Source organism: Elgaria multicarinata, chromosome 3, assembly GCF_023053635.1.
Source record: "Elgaria multicarinata webbii isolate HBS135686 ecotype San Diego chromosome 3, rElgMul1.1.pri, whole genome shotgun sequence".
Lineage (NCBI taxonomy): Eukaryota > Metazoa > Chordata > Lepidosauria > Squamata > Anguidae > Elgaria > Elgaria multicarinata.
The window spans coordinates 126,418,062-126,437,591 of record NC_086173.1 but is presented as its reverse complement, the minus strand read 5'-3'; the positions used below and the strand labels follow the sequence as shown (position 1 = coordinate 126,437,591).

At 40.2% G+C, this 19,530-nt stretch overlaps 1 protein-coding gene across 4 annotated transcripts in view; it reads left to right on the top strand.

The window, feature by feature from the left end:
• ITPR1 (inositol 1,4,5-trisphosphate receptor type 1) overlaps positions 1-19,530 on the top strand; it is a 291,524-nt gene that overhangs the window by 185,049 nt on the left and 86,945 nt on the right. For 2 of the 4 annotated variants that reach the window (XM_063121590.1, XM_063121588.1), the window contains exons 39-41: positions 12,192-12,227; positions 14,343-14,390; positions 18,291-18,423. In XM_063121590.1, the coding sequence (XP_062977660.1) occupies positions 12,192-12,227; positions 14,343-14,390; positions 18,291-18,423 (217 nt within the window). The remainder of the gene's footprint in view (positions 1-12,191; positions 12,228-14,342; positions 14,391-18,290; positions 18,424-19,530) is intronic. The other 2 variants (XM_063121589.1, XM_063121591.1) reach the window with 2 other exon arrangements.

Sequence of the window (19,530 nt, the reverse complement as noted above, 5' to 3'; positions counted from 1 at the left end):
TGAGTCATCTAGACAGGAGGCAGCAGTGTGAACTGGTCAAGGCTTATCTTTTGAGATTTTGACGATGTGATCTTCAATACAAAGTTCCAGTGGTCACAAACATTATATCTATGCAAGTTCTCATGTATTTCCTGTTCACATAGTAACTTAATGAAGTGATCCTGTGGATGGGGAAAGTGTGTGCCATGCTTTCCCCTAGAAATAATCCATTCCCATCGGGGATTTGACTATTTTTTAGTATTGCCGTATTGTAATTACGTATTCATTTTTTATTTCACCTAAGTTTTGCTTAATATTTTCACCAAAATAGACAGTGGGTGGTCTGGGATGGTGAGTGGGAAGGAGGTTCTTGGAATTAAGTAGATGGACATAATCTCTCCATTTTTGGTAGTGTGATGTTCTGCCTTCACCTGTGCCACCCGCAGGCTACCTGACAGGACTATCCACACCACTCGCACTCGGGACTTAATTCAATCCCCCCCTGTGCTGATGAAGCTTGCTGCTGCTTCTGTCTTGCGTTTACTCTTTTAGGCATCACACCCCAGCAACCCTCAGTTCCCCATTCTGCTGCCACCATTCACTGTACCATCCTTAGACACTCCTCCACAGACCACACTAGCTGTTCAAATTAATTGGTATTTATTAACATAGCAAATTGCGTGTAAACAAGCTTAATGGTTTCCTCAGTTGCAGCGCATATGGTTACACGGTTACAATGCGTATTGGTTTCTGTAAGATCTCTCTTAAAAGGTTCCACTGTAGAATTCTGTTCTTCGTCCTTAATATTTATATTGCTAACACAATATCCCACACCGATCCTTCCTATCCAGTATCTGCCACTCAATCTCTACACACTCTATAATCCAACATTCTCTCCTCATACACTCTGTTATATTCCTTCACTCTTCTCATATACCCCTTATCTCTTCCCTGCTCCTGTCAGCCAAGACTATATATTCAATAAACAAAAAACCTACGGTTTACAAAACAACGTTAAGGATGTAGTTTTCAACCAAGCACCAAAAAGCAGGGAAATTGGGAGTTAAGGCTCACAAGCCTTAATGCCACATCCTCCCCAAGGAGGCAGAAAGTACCAGTGAAATTCTCATTCTCCCAAAGCAGATAAACCATGAGGACAGGATGGAGAATAGGATATGCAGAGGTGACTGTGGGGTTGTGGAAAACTGATGACGAACAATTTAGAGCCACCTACTTCTTTTTTTGTTTAGAGCAGCCCTTCCCCAACCTGGTGCCCTCCAAAGGTGTTGGACTACAACTCCCATCATTGCAAGTCAGTATGCCCATGGTCAGGAATGCTGGGACAGCAGGATGGGGAACGTGGGACGGCGGCTCCAGGCTTGAATCGAGCTTCCGGGTGGACCAGGGCGCTCAGTTCAAGCCCAGGCCCAGTGACGACGGAGCACGTAAGTGGGGGGGGAGGCTTGCCTGGCGGCAGGTCCAGGTAATGGTCCAGGTGGGAGGGGGGTTCTTACCTGCTCCGTCGTCGCAGTCCAACACCTTTGGAGGGCACCAGGTTGGGGAACTGGAGCGGTGGCTCCAGGCAAGCCCCCCCCACTTACTTGATCTCTCGCGGCTGAGCGTAGGCCGCGCTCTCCCTGCTTCTCCCCCCCTCCCTCCAGGGAATCTGAGGCGCATGTGCTGCCTTATCAGATTCCCCATAGGGAAGCATTAGATTTTTGAAAAAAGGAATTAAAAATTGATGGAATGGACTTTTGAAAAAAGAAAGGCCATTCCATCAATGGGGAGGATAGGGCAACACAATCCTACTAATGGATTGCATGGTAAGGCTCCCAATTCGGAGCTTTTAGTGCTAAAAAAAATGGTCGCCAGCCCAGAAGCACTTCTGTGTCGCTTTGAAACAGAGAGGCTTCCCCCCTTTTGTCATTTAAAGTGACATCCTGCCCTCAATATTTCACCAATCTTCTTGAAACGCGCAGGGCATGTAAAACCAGCATTTCTTTCTGGCAGTACTCCGTTTCAGAAAGATTGGTGAAATATTTTCCATTTTAGGATACTAGAATGACCCACCCTCCAATAACGCCTTTTAACATGGTGGAATGCTTTTTTTATTGATCATCCTTAACACACATAAAGACACATTTCTCCAGCTCCTCCCATTCTCGCACTGCCAGCCAATCCAGGCACTCCTCCGCCACCATCCAATCAGCTCTCAGGCATTCATTCCCCCTTCTTCAACTTTATACTTACCAGACTTGTGAATACAAATGGCTGCTGTGAGATCCCAGCACAATTTGTCACAAAGGACAAGTAACTTGCCAAAGAAACTTGAGTACAATGCTGAAGTTGGCACTGAGACTCGATCTCTGCCAACCACATATTTGATGCCACATATTACAATAACACCCGTTTTACAGAAGAGAAACTGAGAGACAATTTCCATTTATCAGACCCTCTTTCATTCTCTTTCTCCCCACCCCATATCAGTTCCTACTAGGGGTGTGCACGGACCCCCTGATCCTCTTCGCGGCCGATCCGCAAATTGCGGATCAGGCCCGCTCCGCCCCGCCTCGATCCGCCTGGGGGCCACTCCGCTCCGCGGGCTCTAGTGAAGCTGGGATGGGCCGCGACGGACTCAGGTAAGACCCCCCCACCCCCTTGGTCCCTTACCTGGCTCTGCTGCCGTCGCTGCACGGGCGGCAGCAGGGCCAGGTAAACCCCCTCCCTCCTCTCCCTTACCCGCGTCCGTCCGCGGTCCCGCGGCTGCTTCAACTGAGCCGCGGGACCGCGGCCTAGTCTTCCTGTTTGAGTCCTCGGGCTCAGTTGAAGCAGCCGCGGGACCGCGGACGGACGCTGGTAAGGGAGAGGAGGGAGGGGGGGGTTTACCTGGCCCTGCCGCCGTCGCGGCAGAGCCAAGTAAACCCCACTTACCTTTTTGGCTGAGCTCCGGATCGAGGCGAAGGTTCCGCCTTCACCTCGATCTGCAATGCTCCGCGGGTCCCCCAATCCTCTTTGCCTCCGCCTTAAGGGTAGGCGAAGCCCCCCGCTCCTGATTCTCCAGTTTGAGAAGAAGTGGAGCAGATCCCTAGTTCCTACCCTCATCTATCCCACCCTCATCCTTCCTTTCTAAGTCTGCAATTCTGTGTTCACTTACATTGGAGCACGTTCCTTTGAACTCATTGGAACTTGCTTCTGAGTAGAACCAAATAGGATTTCTCTGCCTAGCCCATCCATACACACTCACTCTGCCTCCAAAGGAAAGAAAATATTCTCCCTACCACTTCCCCAAACTCTTCCTTGGGATTGGCTGTTCATTCCCCTCAGTTCCTATCCAGCAGTGCTGGGTTTGGAGCTGTCAGAGCCCCTGCTTGGGAAGGAACTCTGTGCATCTTTGTGTGTGTGTGTGTGTGTGTGAGAGAGAGAGAGAGAGAGAGAGAGAGAGAGAGACGGACAGGGACAGGGACAGGGAAGGGCTGTGTCAGTGGAAGAAGATAGGGGGAGGCCAGGAAGTAACTCTTTCCTACACTTGTGTCCTAACTGATCAATGTCGGTCAGAAACAGGAAGTAGAGTCTGGTGCCTGCTTTTTTTTTTTTTTTAAGTCTAAAAATCAATTTCAGAAGGGTCTGGGAGTGGAGAGCCTCACAGGCACAGTTGGAAGTCTCCCTGAGCTGCAAATGTAAAAGGTCTTCCTCAAGATGATGGGGCAGAGCAGGACTTTTTTGGAAGTATTCCTCAAGCTGTACAACATACTCCTCAAAGGGATTATTTCTGTACCAGCTCTGGCTTCCAGGTTGTCAAAATGTCTTTCTTTCCATGATTTTCCAGGTGCACAAGTTCCTCCTGGTCAACTGACCTTTGAAGGATGGCTAGGTTTTTGGGTTTTTTTTAGACTAGAGCTGTTTTTATACTTCCTGCTTTTTTATGTTGCTCTTTTTAATTCTTGTTCTATCATTTTAAGCTTTTGTAATTTATAAGTTTGTCTATATCTTTTTTGCTTTTAACTGCTGCTACATGTCCCCTTGAGTATTTGTTTAGAAAGGTGAGTCAAATTTATAAACCTTAAATTGGAAGCGAGGATGCTGAAATTTTGGGACACAGTTAAAGTTGTGATCTTGCTGACTAACAGTACTTTAAAGTAAGCTGGCATTAGCCACAAATAGGCATGAGAACAGCTCCAGGTGTGCTATTCAGGTTATGTCACCTTGTTCTCATTTTAAAGGTCACCTAAATTGAAGAGTAATGAAGTGGACTTGTGATTATTTTGTACCCATACGGGCCAAATCTGAATAAAAACTAAAAGAATAAAAATGTGCTGGTATGATGATTAGAAGTATAAAATGTAGTTTTCATGTCTGAAACCTGAGTTGAGGGTTAGGAAACATTTTCAAAAACTTGTATTGTTTTAAGGTAATGGGGATTATTCATAGTTTCAAGAGCTGCATGTTTTACACATTCATACACTCTGATAGCTGCTGGATCTTCCATTGTTTCATTTGCTCTTCCAGAGTGGCAAATTCCTTTAACAATATGAGGAGAAACTTGGCCTAATTCAGACACAATGTTAAACCATGCTTTAGTGCTATGTAAACAAACTGCTTGAGCCTCAGGGTCAAGAGTACCCTTCCTCTGGTGTTGTCTAGAGGAGGACATTGGAAACAGCCAGTCCTACCTTTAAACCAATCATGATTTGTCATTAGTTTAAACTATAGTTTATTAAATCAAGCAAATACCAAACCATGGTCTCTGATCCTAGTTTGGTCCAATAAACTATAGTTTAAACTAACTGAAGTTCCCTGTTCAAAAGTAATAAACTGCAGTGAGTATGAAGCTGGAAACAGATGCTTATATTCCCTCCTCTGTCATGACCCAGAGGAAAAGGAGGGATGGGAGTGCTTGAAACTGAGGCTTGAACAGGCATGTTTGCATAGTACTAAACTATAGTTTAATGTTATGTACGCTCAAGCCAGGCCTTCTGAAGGCTCTCATAAGTTGTTTGAATTGGCAACCATGGTGAATTTTTAACTATTGCACTTCAGGGGCGTTGTTGTTAGGCACTTGAACTTGGAAGATTAGCTTAATAATAATACTGGAGAATACACGGCATCAAAATCGCTACTTCCTCCATTCATGGTTAACATTGTGGATTATAAGTATGGCTACCAACTTTTTCTGGCAGGGTTCCTGTTTCTTTGACAGCTATGTGCCAAGAAGAAATTTAGAATTTGTGGCTTTTTTATTACTATATTTATATACTGGGAAAAGTTTCACCATTAAATTTCTGTTTGTCATAGAGGGGCTGTGCTTAAAAGAAAAATCGTGGGCAACCTACTTAGAAAACTGTATCTAAACAAATGTCTCCAAATGCCCACTGTCATTTTTCCTAGTCCAGGGAACTTCTTTTCTATATGTTCTCCCTGTTGCTTGTCCTCCCCACCCCAGTAATTTGCAGTGTCCTACTGTTCATCACACACACTTTATCAGTATTGCAGTTTGCTTCAACAAACAGGATATTTAAATACGTTTTACTGAGAAAAAATAATTGTTTTGTAAATTTACAGTAATGGATTGGCTGAAACAAGGCACTGCCCTAACCTCTACCTAATGGAACTGAGTACCACTGTCGATGCATAATTAAATAAAAAGTAATTTAAATTCTAGAATTACAATTTTTATTTTGGGTGCAATCCTATTCGGATTGTCACCAGCTGACAATTGGAGGCTGCCGACTATCCTATGCAGGGTGGCTGAAGCACAGAGGGCATAAGAACATAAGAAGACTTGTGCTAGATCAGACCAAGGGCCTATCTAGTCCAGCACTCTGTTCACACAATGGTCAACCAGATGTTGACCAGGAACCACAAGCAGGACACAGGTGCAACAGCACTCTACCACCCATGTTCCCCAGCAACTGGTGCACACAGGCTTACTGCCTCAGATACTGGAGATAGCCGAAAGCCATCACGACTAATAGCCATTGATAGTCTTCTCCAGGAATGTATCTAACCCCCCTTTATAGCCGTCCAAATTGATGGCCATCACCACATCTTCTGGTAATGAATTCCAAAGTTTAAAGATGCGCTGTGTGAAGAAGTGCTTCCTTTTATCTCTACTGAATCTCCCACCAATCAGCTTCATGGGATGACCCCAGAGTTTTAGTTGCCCTTTTCTGCACTTGTTCCAGCTCTACACTATCTTTTTTTTAGGTGTGGTGACCAGAATTGTACACAGTATTCTAAGTGTGGTCACACCATAGATTTGTATAACGACAGTATGTATGATCCTGGCAGTTTTATTATCAATTCCTTTTCTAATAATGTCTCACAATGGATGTTGCCTTCTTTACAGCAGCCACACACTGGGTTGACATTTTCATTCAGCTGTCCACCACAACCCCATGATCTCTTTCTTGGTCAGTCACCACTAGCTCAGATCCCATCAGGTTATACTTGAAGTTGGGTTTTTTTGTCCCAATGTGCATCACTACTTGCTTACATTGAACCACATTTGCCATTCTCCCAGTTTGGAGAGATCCTTTTGGAGCTCCTCACAATCCCTTTTTCTTTAACCAGTTACTGATCGCTAAGGGGATCTGTCCTCTTATTCCATGACTGCTATGTTTGCTTAGGAGTCTTTGGTGAGGGATTTTGTCAAAACCCTTTTCAAAGTCCAAGTAAACAATGCCCACTGATTTTTCAGAAACTGAACAATCATATGTCCCTCTAGCAGTGACATAGGATTGCCCCCTCCATGTGTTAATTATATTGATCCTTCATTTAGTGTGTTTGATCTAATCTCTCTATATGCAACCATAGCAGATGGTTGTACAGCTTTACAATAGCTTTGGCTATTGGGAGGTATAAAAATGCAATAAATAAAAAAACGTGCTGAGAGTTGCAAGGAAGCTCTATAAGTAGTATTATCTATTGTATCTCTGATGTGAGCCAGGTAGCCCTTAATAGTAACCAAAGAACTGATTTTCAGAGAGATATGACACAGGAAACTTTTGTACATATATTAATTTTATATACCTCTTAATAACAAAGGAGGATTCTCATGTAGAAATTATAGTGAAGGACAGGTTAGCCTAATTGGAAGGACTTTATTACATTTTCCTTCAAAGTCTGGCTTAACATCTTCATTAATTATGTTTGCCATGTTGAATATGACAAAAGATCCTTAGAACACATGCTTGTGTGTTTTCTCAGACATAAGTCCCATTGAATTCAGTGGAGCTTAAACTCAGGTAAGTGTAAATAGACTGCTATCCTTTCCGACTTTGCTTTGATTTTTTTTTAAAAAAAAAGAACTAGGGCCCATTCATAAAAACAAACAGTTACCATAACTTTTATCCACTCTCTTGTACTTTATTTATTTGTTACATTTCTATCCGCCTTTCCTCCAAGGAGCCCAAGACAGCATACATGATTCTCTTCTCCATTCTCAATTCTTTGAGGTCGAGAGTTAGTAAATGGCCCAAAGACACCCAGTAGCTTCATGGGTGAGTGGGGACTAGAACCTGGATCTTCTGGATCCCAGTCCAGAACTCTAACCACACTGCCACACTGGCTCTCAATCCAGTGAGGCACCTTGAGAAGGTTTTGTACACTAAAATGCCCCCCTCCAAAGAAGTGCCATTATTTTTTCTTCATTCCCTGCAAATTTTTTTGTTGCTGGAATTAATAGCATTGCGATCAGACCCAGGTGGAACACTGGTTTTGAAGTCAAAGTATTGTAATGTGAAAATTCCAAATGTCACTGACACCTTTAAGCCTATTTTAGTTCATTTACTGGACCATTCCTTGGCTCAAAATCACCCTAGTGAGATTCATGGCCAAGTGGGGACTAGAACCCAAGTCTTCAAATCATTACACCACACTGCCTCTCTACTATTCTTAAATCATTCTGACCTCCAAACAGGTGGTTTTGCATCTTTCTCAGTAAAGACGGTCTAATTTGTATTAGTGGTGATCAAGACAGAAACTACAGTGGTGGGTAATTACCCTGTAGTAATGCATATTCGTATATAATTTTGTTTTGAACTTGGAGGAATGGGGAAGATCTGCATTTTTGTCTTCCCTAAATCCTGTTTAATCATATGAAATAAATGGACTTTCATTCTAAAGTACAATATGCATTGAGCCTCGTGTGGCGCAGAGCGGTAAAGCAGCAGTTTCTGCAGCTGAAACTCTCCCCACGGCCTGAGTTCGATCCCAGCGGAAGATGGTTTCAGGCAGCCGGCTCGGGTCGACTCAGCCTTCCATCCTTACGAGGTCGGTAAAATGAGTACCCAGTTAGCTGGGGGAAAGGTAATAACGGCCGGGGAAGGCAACGGCAAACCACCCCGCTATAAGGCCTGCCAAGAAAACATCAGCGAAAGCTGGCGTCCGTCCAAGAGTCAGTAATGACTCAGTGCTTGCACGAGAGGTTCCTTTCCTTTCCTTTCCTTTCCTTCAGCAGACTATCCAGAAGCAGGGAATCCGAAACTAGAGTTCAGTTTCCAGGGCCAGAACTAGGTATCTTGGTGCCTGGGGTAAACAGTATGAAACACACCCCTAAACTAATACAATCTAAAGAAATTAATAACAGTTGCAATAAAATGATAAATGAACAAGTACACCTGCAGAATGGTTAGATGACAGAATTTTGACGAGAGAGTGGATTGCGTTAAAATATGGGAATACTGTTTTTGAATACTCCTCGGTTAAAAACAAAAAAACATAACTAGCAAACATAAATAACAAACTAGCACCAAGTACATTGTTGGTGCTATATATATAAATAAATAAATAATAACAACTAGCACACTGGGGGGCGGGGGGAGGTCAAGCCCAGCCTGCTCCCTGCTATGATCCTTTTCTACTCCGCATATTTTAACACAGCTGAGTAATCAAAAATATCATTACCATTTACAGTCTGTAAAGTCAAAGCTCATTTTACCACTTCTGTATTCTACTATCTCATGCTGCTGTAGACCAGGCCATAAACTGAGGGCAGTAGGAGAGGGAAACCAGCTGATCATCAGACACACAGAGAGAGCTCTATTTGAGCTTTGTTTTCTATAATCCCAGAAATCAACTTTATTTTCAGTCCAGTTGTGTTCAGAGTCAGACTGATTTCTAGAAGGCAGCAGTGTGTAGAATTAATTCTTCAAGTTAATCTCATAGTTACTACTAATTTATGAACATTCTTTAATATAATAACATTTGCAGACAAAGGATGCTGAACAAAATTCCTTTCTTATGTTGCTGATTTCTGCACATTCTCCAAGATTCCTTGGAGACCATGCTTATTGCATGGGAAAATTATGATCAGATTATTTATTTATTTATTTATTTATTCGTTTACAACATTTATATACCACTCTACATCTAAACAGATTCCAGAACAATAAAAGATAAAAAGACACAGAATGACAATTAAAAATGTGGCTCAATCACGGAAGTGTTCATGAAATAAAGATGTTTTCAGCAAGCGCTGAAAACAGTACAATGTTAGTGCTTGCCTGACCTCCAGAGGAAGAGAGTTCCGCAGAAAGGGGTCACCACACTGAAGGCCCTTCTCCGCGTGAACTCCAATCAGGCCATAAGTCCATGAGGAACCACCAGGAGCATGCCAACTGATTTCAGTTACTGGGCAGGTTGATAAGGAAGAAGGAGCTCTCTAGTTGTCCCTAGTTTAGCTGAAGTATGCACATTCTCCAGTGTTTCTTGGAGACTATGCATTTTGCCCAAATAATGTGCATATTTATTTATTTATTTATTTAAGGATTTTTATGCCGCCATTCAGCCAAAAAAGGCTCTCATGGCGGCTTACAAAAGTATTTCTTGACAGTCCCTGCCCACAGGCTTACAATCTAAAAGACATGACACAAAAGGAAAGGGGATTGGGAAGAATCCCATATTGCCTGGAGAATGTACTAAAGATAGTCAAGATAGGCACATTCCCCAAGGCCTGTTGGAGATTATGCATAATGGCTGGAGAATGTGCACAATTCCTTCCTTGTCGACATATTATATGCACATTCTCCATGAATGATGTGCTATCTCTGTTATCCGAGGCAGTAAGCCTGTATACAACAGTTGCTGGGGAACATGGGTGGGTGGGTGCTGTTGCACCATGTCTTGCTTCTGGTTCCCTGGTCAACAGCTGGTTGGCCACTGTGTGAACAGAGTGCTGGACTAGATTGACTCTTGGTCTGATCCAGCATGGCTTTTCTTATATTATGAATGTGCATAATGGTTGATTATTACACACATTAAATGTTCAATTCACATAACCCACAACATATACACATAACATTAATCAGGACTGTGGTGTCCCTTTGAACCAGGCACCTGGACCAAGGACTCGGCTCGCCCACCCTAGTTCTGGTCCTGTCAATTCCACATGCTCTTTGCTTTAGGTCTAGTCCCTTTAATCTTTCTTTACTGTATTGAAAAGATGCTAACTCTTAATTAGCAGGTGACTGTAAGTACTTTTAGACATTGACATTGTTTGGGGAGCTGTTTATCCATGAAAAATTTCCGCACAGGTGAAAGAGTATCTAAAGAGCACTCCTGAAAATTGTAATAGAGGATTAGCGTTTCTGCATATTACCAGAGGGATGTATTTTTTGTTGAGGTTGGTATGATGCTTGCAGGACAAGCAGACTAAGCTGATTTATGTCTCGACTGGACTTTAGTAACTAGAGCAGTTGCTGCAATTATGTACTCATTGAGTAATGTGTGTGAGTGCCTTTGCAAATTAAAAGGTAATTTCTTCAGAAGAACAGGTTTCTTCCTGTTAAGCTCTTAATTACTTCTTTTAAAATTGAAAACTCATTTGCCTGTTACTTAATGTAATTTTGAAATTCCTGTAGCCACATTCGTTGATTTAACCATTTTGAATGCATATGATTATGAATAACTGTTTGCTTAACTAATACAATTAATAATGTATTAACCCCCAATAAGATTTGTCTTGACTATAGAACTGTATAATGAAATAGCAATCCATAAAATGTACCTCAAATCAAATGTTTTGGCAAAGGAAACCTTCGCTTTGTTAATCCAAGAAATATTCCATAACCTAAGGTTGTATCCAGTTGTTGTCCCTCTGACAAAAAGTGTCCACCAGTGGAATGGAAAGGGAAGCAATTACCAGTGGTTCCCCTTCCCTCACTCCGCAATACTCACCTCTGTTAGATGTAAGTGTTTTGGAAGAGGAGGAGGAATTCCTATAGCTGCTTCTTGTTCAGAGGTATGACACACACCCTTGAGCTATTCATATACCTGAAAACATAAATAAACATCTTTTTGAAATTAGTAGTTCAGGCAAATAGAGCAGCCCAGAAATGGTCTGGCATTCTCCAAAATGGCTGGGAGTCAGCAACTCAGAATACACTATCTGCTGGGCAGATGTTAATTTGCATGTTTTTCCAGAAATAGAGCAATTTCTTGATAGCAATTCCATGTCTTTAAGCCAAGGGTGGGCAACTTGTTGCCCTCCAGATTTTTGGCGTAAAGCTCCCAAGGTCCCTCACAATTGGCTATGCTGGCTAAGGTTGATGGGAGTTACAGGTCAAAACCCCAGGATTAAAATGTAATATGAGAGGCATTCCTTAGTTGATTTGTAGCTTGATAGAATCCCAATTAAGTCCATTATCATAATTACTAGCACTGGTAATAGTCCAATTTTTTTAATGTATGTCTGTGTTACATAGTTCAGCTGGAGTTTCCTTGTGTCACTTTGCATGCTGTCTTGGTTTATGTTGAATGTTCTTATTTATAGTTGATTTTATATAGTCACTTCCTTAGTCATCTTTTAAAAGATTTCATTGCTGCAAATATTGCTGATGATCAAGTCTGCAAATACTCTGTTTTGCTGCAAACTATGTTTGAGTCTATACCCTTTATTTTTTTGCCAAAGAGGAAGGTGTGATTATGTAATATGTGAGAATGCACTCCTACAAATGTATGTCTTGAGAGTATCCTCTCCCCATTATTGGCATTATTGGTGTAAAGTGGTGTAAATTAGAAATATGCCCATTTTGCCGAGGATTTTTTTTTTAAAAAAATGGTATTTTAGTATCTAGGAGATACATACTTTGGTCAAATTAGTTTCATGTTGTCATTGTTTCAAAATCCTTATCTCCATGTGTCAGCCATTAATCAAAATGAAAGATTCGTAACTAATCTATTTTCTTTTCTTTTTAATTTTCCATTTTGAATAGCTGCCACAATCACAAGAAATGGGAAGCTCTATAGAGGTGTGTCACTCACTCACCTATATTTGTAAAACACACAAATATTGGTGGTTTTGAAAGTAGCTGTGGTTGAATGTCTGTCTGTCTGTCTGTCTTCTTTTGGTGACTAGAATCCTACTTGGTTCAATGCTGCTTAGCCAGTGATCTATGCATGTTTTCAACTGCTGGATTATTGTTCAAAGTGAACAAATTAGGTGGAAAAAACAAAGGCACCATGTCTATTAATTCTGATAGATGCACCAACTTATTATCCAGGGAATATTGAACACCATATCACCTTAGCAAGAGAAACCTGTATGTAGATACATGTTCCTAAGCAATGCATTTTTTATTTTATTATTGATTTTATTATTGATTTTAGAATGTTTATATCACTTTTGATGAGTCTCCTGAAGTTGAAGACATTGGCTCACTACACTTGTAGGTCATGTAATCCTACTAGAAAAGGACAATAAAACCTTTTAACAGTACAAGTGGCTTATTTTGAAACAAGTTGCCTTGGTAACGTAATGAACCTGCATGTAGTGGAATAGTGCAGCTTAGTGCTTTGGATGCTTGGAATTGGTAAACGTCATAAAATAATGGGCCTTAACTTTTTAACAGATATGCTAGTTCAGCTGTTACATTGACACTTTGTCAGCATAATTGCAGATAGAGCAAAAATGATGTCACATGGGGTCTGGAATATTGCAGATCTTGAACAACTTCCATGATATCCCACTCCCCAAAATATATACTGCTGGAACTGAGATAGTCGATGTTGGGAGAGCTCCCATAAACTGTATAGGCAGCTATCTTAAAGTGTGGTTCATTTATCAATTGTAATAATTTTGTGGGAGATGTCAATGGGCCATGATCCAGAAAAACACATCCACAGTATCTGTGCGTGCCCATGAATTGTCTGAGGAATTCCTACTCTGCACCTTCTCACACAGATTCCCTAAAGTGTGGCTTAAACTTTACAAGTTGCTTAAGGAAATACTGTCATCACTTAGTGAAATCTTGTATAATTTACTACAAAACTTTAAATGGGGAAGGGGAATTATGGGGTTTTTATAAGGACAGCTGGTGTCAAGTAACATTGCTGCAGTATTTTGATGCACATTTCTTTCTGGATTGCCAATGACCTTTCCAAAGATTTGAAGAATGTATTATTCTCTTTCAAAGCTAAGTTTGAATTCATGTGGCTGGTTCAGACATAACACTAAACCATAGTTTAGCTTTATATGCTCGACCTTTGGTGAGAATCAGTCTTGGATGCTCCTCTCTCCTCCTCCTTTCACATGCAGAGGAGGAGATCAAAACTTCTGTTTTCATGTTTAAACTAACCAAAATTCCCTCATTTCAGTAACAGAAAACTGTGATTAATCGAAAACCAGGTAGATGAATTGTCGCCTCCAGATGTATGCTAGAGGAGTAGAAGGAGAAAGGAGAATGTGTAAAACTGAGGCTCAGCGCAGCTTGTGCATTGAACAATAAACCATAGTTTAGTATTGCATCCAAACCAAATTACTAAAATGTTCTTAAAAATGCAATAATGAACACTTGAAATCAGGAAAGAACTTATTGTTCTTCCCATTAGGGAAAGAAGTACTTCTTTTGTTTCAAAGAAAAGTTAACATTTTGTAAATAGGGTTTCTGCTTCATTTCAAGGGGGAAAAAAGCATTTTTTTCCTCTAATCAGCTCTCCCAAGTTTTGAAAGCAAGTTTTAGAATAGAGTGAATTGTGTCCAAAATAACTGCACATTCAACTGTAGTGTGTGCATATATGTGTATTTGCATGGAGACAACCAATGGCAATTTCATTTTCTGTTTGTTTGCTATTGGTAGATAGTATAAAAGTAGATGGTGGTTTGTTGTTGTTTTGGTATTCTCTGTGTAAAAACATAATGGCAAACATACATGCCATGTATAACTTGACAAAGTATGTTAGAGTTAGTGCTATTAAAGTTAGATTAATATTAAACAGTTTTAATTAGATGACTTACTAAAGTAATGCATTTCATCTTCCATTCTGCTTTCAAGCATACAACTCACAAGCTAGCTAGCTTGGTGCTAAATTTATTTAGTGTCTCCTTAGTGTCAGACTTTAAAAATGAATTTCTTCGTACTCGCCAGGAGCTTGATCAAAGTCTACCAGAGAGACAGCTTGAAGATCAAAAAAGGGTATGTATATTCAGTGGTGGAGTTTAGGTTTAATACATTGGATACTAATTATATCTGGGATTCCTTTGTTGCTTCTTTTTTCTTTCTCAATAGCTTGAGGAAAATGCATAAATGACTGAATAACTAGATTAATCATTTTTTAAAAATCAAAGAAATGTACTGTGGAACAAATTAACAAACGTTAGTTGAAATACCAGATCACACTTTGGAAGGATTTGGATGTTGTTAGAAAATGTGTGTCCTTTCATTTTCTTTTCTCTTATTCTTTTCAGTAGTGCAGAATGTCACCTGCGAGGGCTGATTTGTTTCTTGACATTGTAAATAAAGGTAGTGTAGATATAGCTGCATCATATTCCTAAAATCTGTGGTAGTGAAGTATGGTTTTTCCATTGCAATAATATGCTATGTCTATTGCAATGCCTTGATTTTTAACAATGCAGTTATTCTTTACTAGGAATAACACAGATGTTGAGTCCTAATTATTATGAATAGGCTTTTTTTTTTCTATAGGGGATGGAAATCAAGGCTGTTGTTCTCTTTATTATGCAAGTATAAGAAGTGAGCCAGTTTCCATTTTTATTTTAGAAATAAAAATATAAAATTCAACTCTAGTATTTATTTTGTATAAATGATTGAGTTCCTTCTAGACAGTGGAGAAGTGACATCATTTGAGTTATATTATTTGACTGGTTTTGTTGTATATTCTTTGCTTTCAGGCCTGCAAATAGCAGGAATGATATCAACTGGGAGAACTATACATATGAATGTTTCTTTCTAAGTAACTAATCCTTGTATAGGTCCATTATTATTTGAAGTGGAATTTTGTCATGCTTGTATTATCAGTCAATGGCCATCTCAGTCTATGGTAACACATTCATGTTCTATTGTGACACTGGTATTTTTTTTTAGAAACCTTTGCAGCAAACTTTGGTGGAGTTTGTCCCCTACAGCTCTTTTCGTGGTAGAAACGTAACTCTAGACACACAGTGAAATTCAGTCTAGTTAATAAAGATACTTAGAAGACTTTTCATCTCTGTTTCTTGGTGAAGGGAATTGGCCTTTGGGTTCTTCTTCACCATGAATATGAGCTATGTACAAAGCAGGCCCAACCTGGGTGATCCTTCTCTCTCGTTTGACGGGTGCATTGCATGAAATGTATCACTATCTGGAGGCAAAATTCATGCATTATAAGTGTATTGGGTAGGTGCATGTGTTCCACTTCTCTCCACTACAGAACAGTGTAACTTTGCCTGGTTAATACATTAACTGGTCTTCTGTGTTCATGCTAAAGCTGGCCAAGAGATCAAGGCATTTATTTGCTACTGCATGGGAAAATGGGATGTTTAAATGTTTAAGCCAAGAAATGATGATTACTATTGCTTTTCCCCTTCCCTTAAAAATTCACTTGTTTGTTTTGTTTCTGACTATCTGCCCTATGTTAGAAATTTTCTAGCCAATTTATGACCTTGTATCTTTCATGTTAGAGGTGTGTGGGAGGAATAAACTATGCAGTTATGAATGTAAAATGAATGCTGATGTAATGGGTAGACAAATTCCCATAACTGGGTGCTTAATGCTGTCTTGGGAGACAAGTGTGCATCCCTTGCATTTTAGAAATAGTTTATAACATTCCAGGAATTTTTGTAACTTCAATGCAGATCTCACGAAGGTAGAGAGTAAGAAGGTTTCCAAATCTTCAGTTCCAGTTGGTTCTTCCTACTCTTAAAGTTTATCATAAAGTTTTATTAGTTTTCCATTCTGTGGGAGGATTCAGTTGACCAAAAGATAATGATTGGTAGCACAAAGAGCTGCCAGTTTGGAAGCAGCCTTGGCACCATCAATGTTCACATAAAAGCTTTGCTGTCTGTCACCTGTGACTGAAGAGGGAAGTGGTCATCTGTAGCCTTCAACCATCCAGTTACAACCACTACTGTCATCCTTCGGGAGCAGGTTGAAATTTGGGGAAGGGAATGTGTGTGGACGCCCTTCATTAAACAAATTCCAAATATGGATTGTCTCTTGCAATGAAGAGATGCTTGAGAGCGGATAATCCTATTGAATTCATTCTATTTTCTCTGTTGTTCCAGTCTTGTTTTACTCTTTAAAAATAATTTTTACAAAAGATTTATCTCATATAATGAAGTCATGTTAAAATGGACTGAAGTCATGTTAAGGAGAGCTTTTAAGTTTGTTCAATCTAATAAGGCAATTAATTTACACTGCATATTATATTGTCCTAATGGGATTTTGGGCTTGTCTTCCACCCACCCCCATGCTAGAAATTGCTCCGTAGAGCAGAGCTGAAAGTATAAATGGATGTGTGGCAGATTCAGTGGCTCACCTAGGGTAAGGGGATTGGGGAGTGCTAAGTGAGTGAATGTGCTAAACGTTCTCAATTCTCAGATGCAGGTTTTTATTACTGGTAATGGAGAAAGGCTGTCCTCTTTTCTGGAGGTCAGTAACAGGCAGTGAAAATATTGAAGGCAAAATAGCATTTAGTATTAGAATTGAAATGGCTGTTTCCTACTTGAGCCAGCTTTTGACATTTTCACTCCATATTAAGGTATTTTGTTGAGCTTTCCTTTGTAAGAATGATCCCCCCCATTCTTTAGAGGTGGTAGGGGATGGGAATGCATTTGGAACTCAACTGCAGTATGTTTATAAGAAGTCCTGTCAAATACTTCTGAACAGCTTGTTTGAAGCTTCTGCTCTTACTTCAGTCTTACTCGATCTCGATCTCTTCAACTGGATATAACCTAGGGGCTGTCTTCATGGCACCAAGTTGGTGCCACCTTCCCCCAACCCTGGTTTCCCTTACCTGGGGTGGTGTCTGGTAATCCTGATGTCAAGGAGAGAGCGCGGGTTTTCTGGTGGTTATCCGGGTACCGGCGCAGCACCCCTCTTCCTTGTTTCCGGTGACCAATCTTCGGTCACCTTCCACCAGGACCATCCCCCCTGGATTGGCCCTGGAGCAAGGTCAGATAGTGGAAGATCCATACTGACCTTGCTCCCTCCAAAAAAAAGGTCAGAAAGGTTTGCGGTGGCTGCGAATTTTCAGCTGGGTCATATAACTGACGCAGCATAGATTTGCAGCCACCACAGGGCTTTGGCTATGTATAGATATCCCCCTAGAAACAGGTAGTACCTGATACTTCATAGAATCCAAATACCATGTTAAAGGATTTCTTGACTTTACTTCAGTAGGTGAGGTACTTGCATTAATTTGGTGAGAATTCAGTAGAACATGGCCCCTTGAAGGCATTCAGTGTACAACGTAGTCTATAGCTACTTACTTCTATGATTTGCTGACAGATGCACCATTCAGTGTTGCTAGCACGACGGGGAGGAGAGGACTGGGGCAATTAATATATTTTAGCAAGTCTGAGATTAAAGGAAAAAAATTGCTCCAGAAAAGTACTTTCAGGTCATTTAGCTAATTAGTATTAGTCAGAGAAGGATATTGTAAAATCTGGGGGGAAAAAACATGTTTTCTTCACTAAACATTAAACATTAATCCTGTACCCAATCTTTTATTTCTTTTCCATATTGCTTTTATTTTGATATAATGTCAGAACAGGGTGAAGCTGTTTTGTTGTTGTTGTTAAATTAGCATCGGCACTAAGCAGATATCCGTGTGAAATTTCTTGTATTTATTATTCATTATATTTGTTTGAACTATGGAGAGAATCTTTTTAATAGATGGAACATATACTTAGCAGCAGTGGGGTTTTTTAAAATAATATCTTAGTATTGTTTTCTCTCACTTCTTCTCAATCCATTGCTATTGTTGTCCTGTTGTATAACTAAACTCAATAACTTCTACAATTTCTGTTGGATTATGCTAGTTTGTTCCATTCATAACTCGTGGTTATTTTTTTTTAATATCTTGTCTGAATTAAGGGTGAGGCACTCAGACAAGTTTTGGTCAACCGTTACTATGGCAACATCAGAAGCACAGGAAGAAGAGAGAGCCTTACCAGCTTTGGCAATGGCCCATTATCCCCTGGAGGCCCTAGCAAAGCCGGGGGAGGAGGTAGGATGTTCAGTGTGCTAATTAATAACTTGCATGATTGCCATGTTGAGTATTCTTTTTTTGAATAACAAATTGGATGTTTCTAACAGCTTTAGCAGCTTTCTCGGCAGGTATTTTCTTTTCTACAATGCCTCTCTGTCACTCACAGAACAGAATTAATTCCTAAAAATGTCTGAAATTGAACCAGTAATTAGCTTCTTCCTACTTGCCTTTTTTTCTTTTTCTTTTTACCTACTACACATCTATTTTTTACCATATTTCACTTAATGTTCTCTGGCTTTTTTTAAAAAAAATATTCTAATAAGTAACTACCAAACTTGGTTCTACAAAATACAAATTATTCAGATGTATGTATTCAAGCAAAGGAAACGCAGAAATGTGTTTGAATAAAGCCTAGAGCAGACTTAAAAACTAGGTAGCAATAAATATCATACACAAATTCTCTCTCTCTTACATTTCCTTTCCCTCTTCTTCTAGTGCCGATTTAGGTTCAATATCCATACTCCTTCTTCCATGATGGCGCTCATTATTAGACTTAGCGATGTTGTTGTTTTTTCATGACGAAAAGTCCCCAGAAGATGAATATTGAAGCTGTTTTCAAAACGTTATTTTTCCTCACATGTTTTCTAGCTGTGGGCAAACTAAACATGTTCTAGACAGGCAAAATTGCCCGTCTAGCAGAAATGTGTGGTGTTTGGAGTGCAGAGCCTCCCCTCTCTCCAATTGGATACTCAGCAGCCTTCATGTATGGAAGCTGCCAGCTATCTGGATAGGATTGTGCTATTTATTTATTTATTTATTTATTTATTGTCTCACCGCATCTCAACTGGCCTTATGCACAATGGTCAAATATTTCCTTTTTAGGGAGGCTTTTGGGGCTCAATTTTTTAAATTGTTCTGACTTTTATACTGCCTGTTTGGTGCATTCTCTTCCTCTCCTTATTGTTTTATTATGATTTTATTAGAATGTAAGCCTATGCGGCACGGTCTTGCTATTTATTGTTTTACTCTGTACAGCACCATGTACATTGATGGTGCTATATAAATAAATAATAATAATAATAAGGTTGTTCCCCCCCCCCTTGGGTTTGTATTTTATCCTTTTTT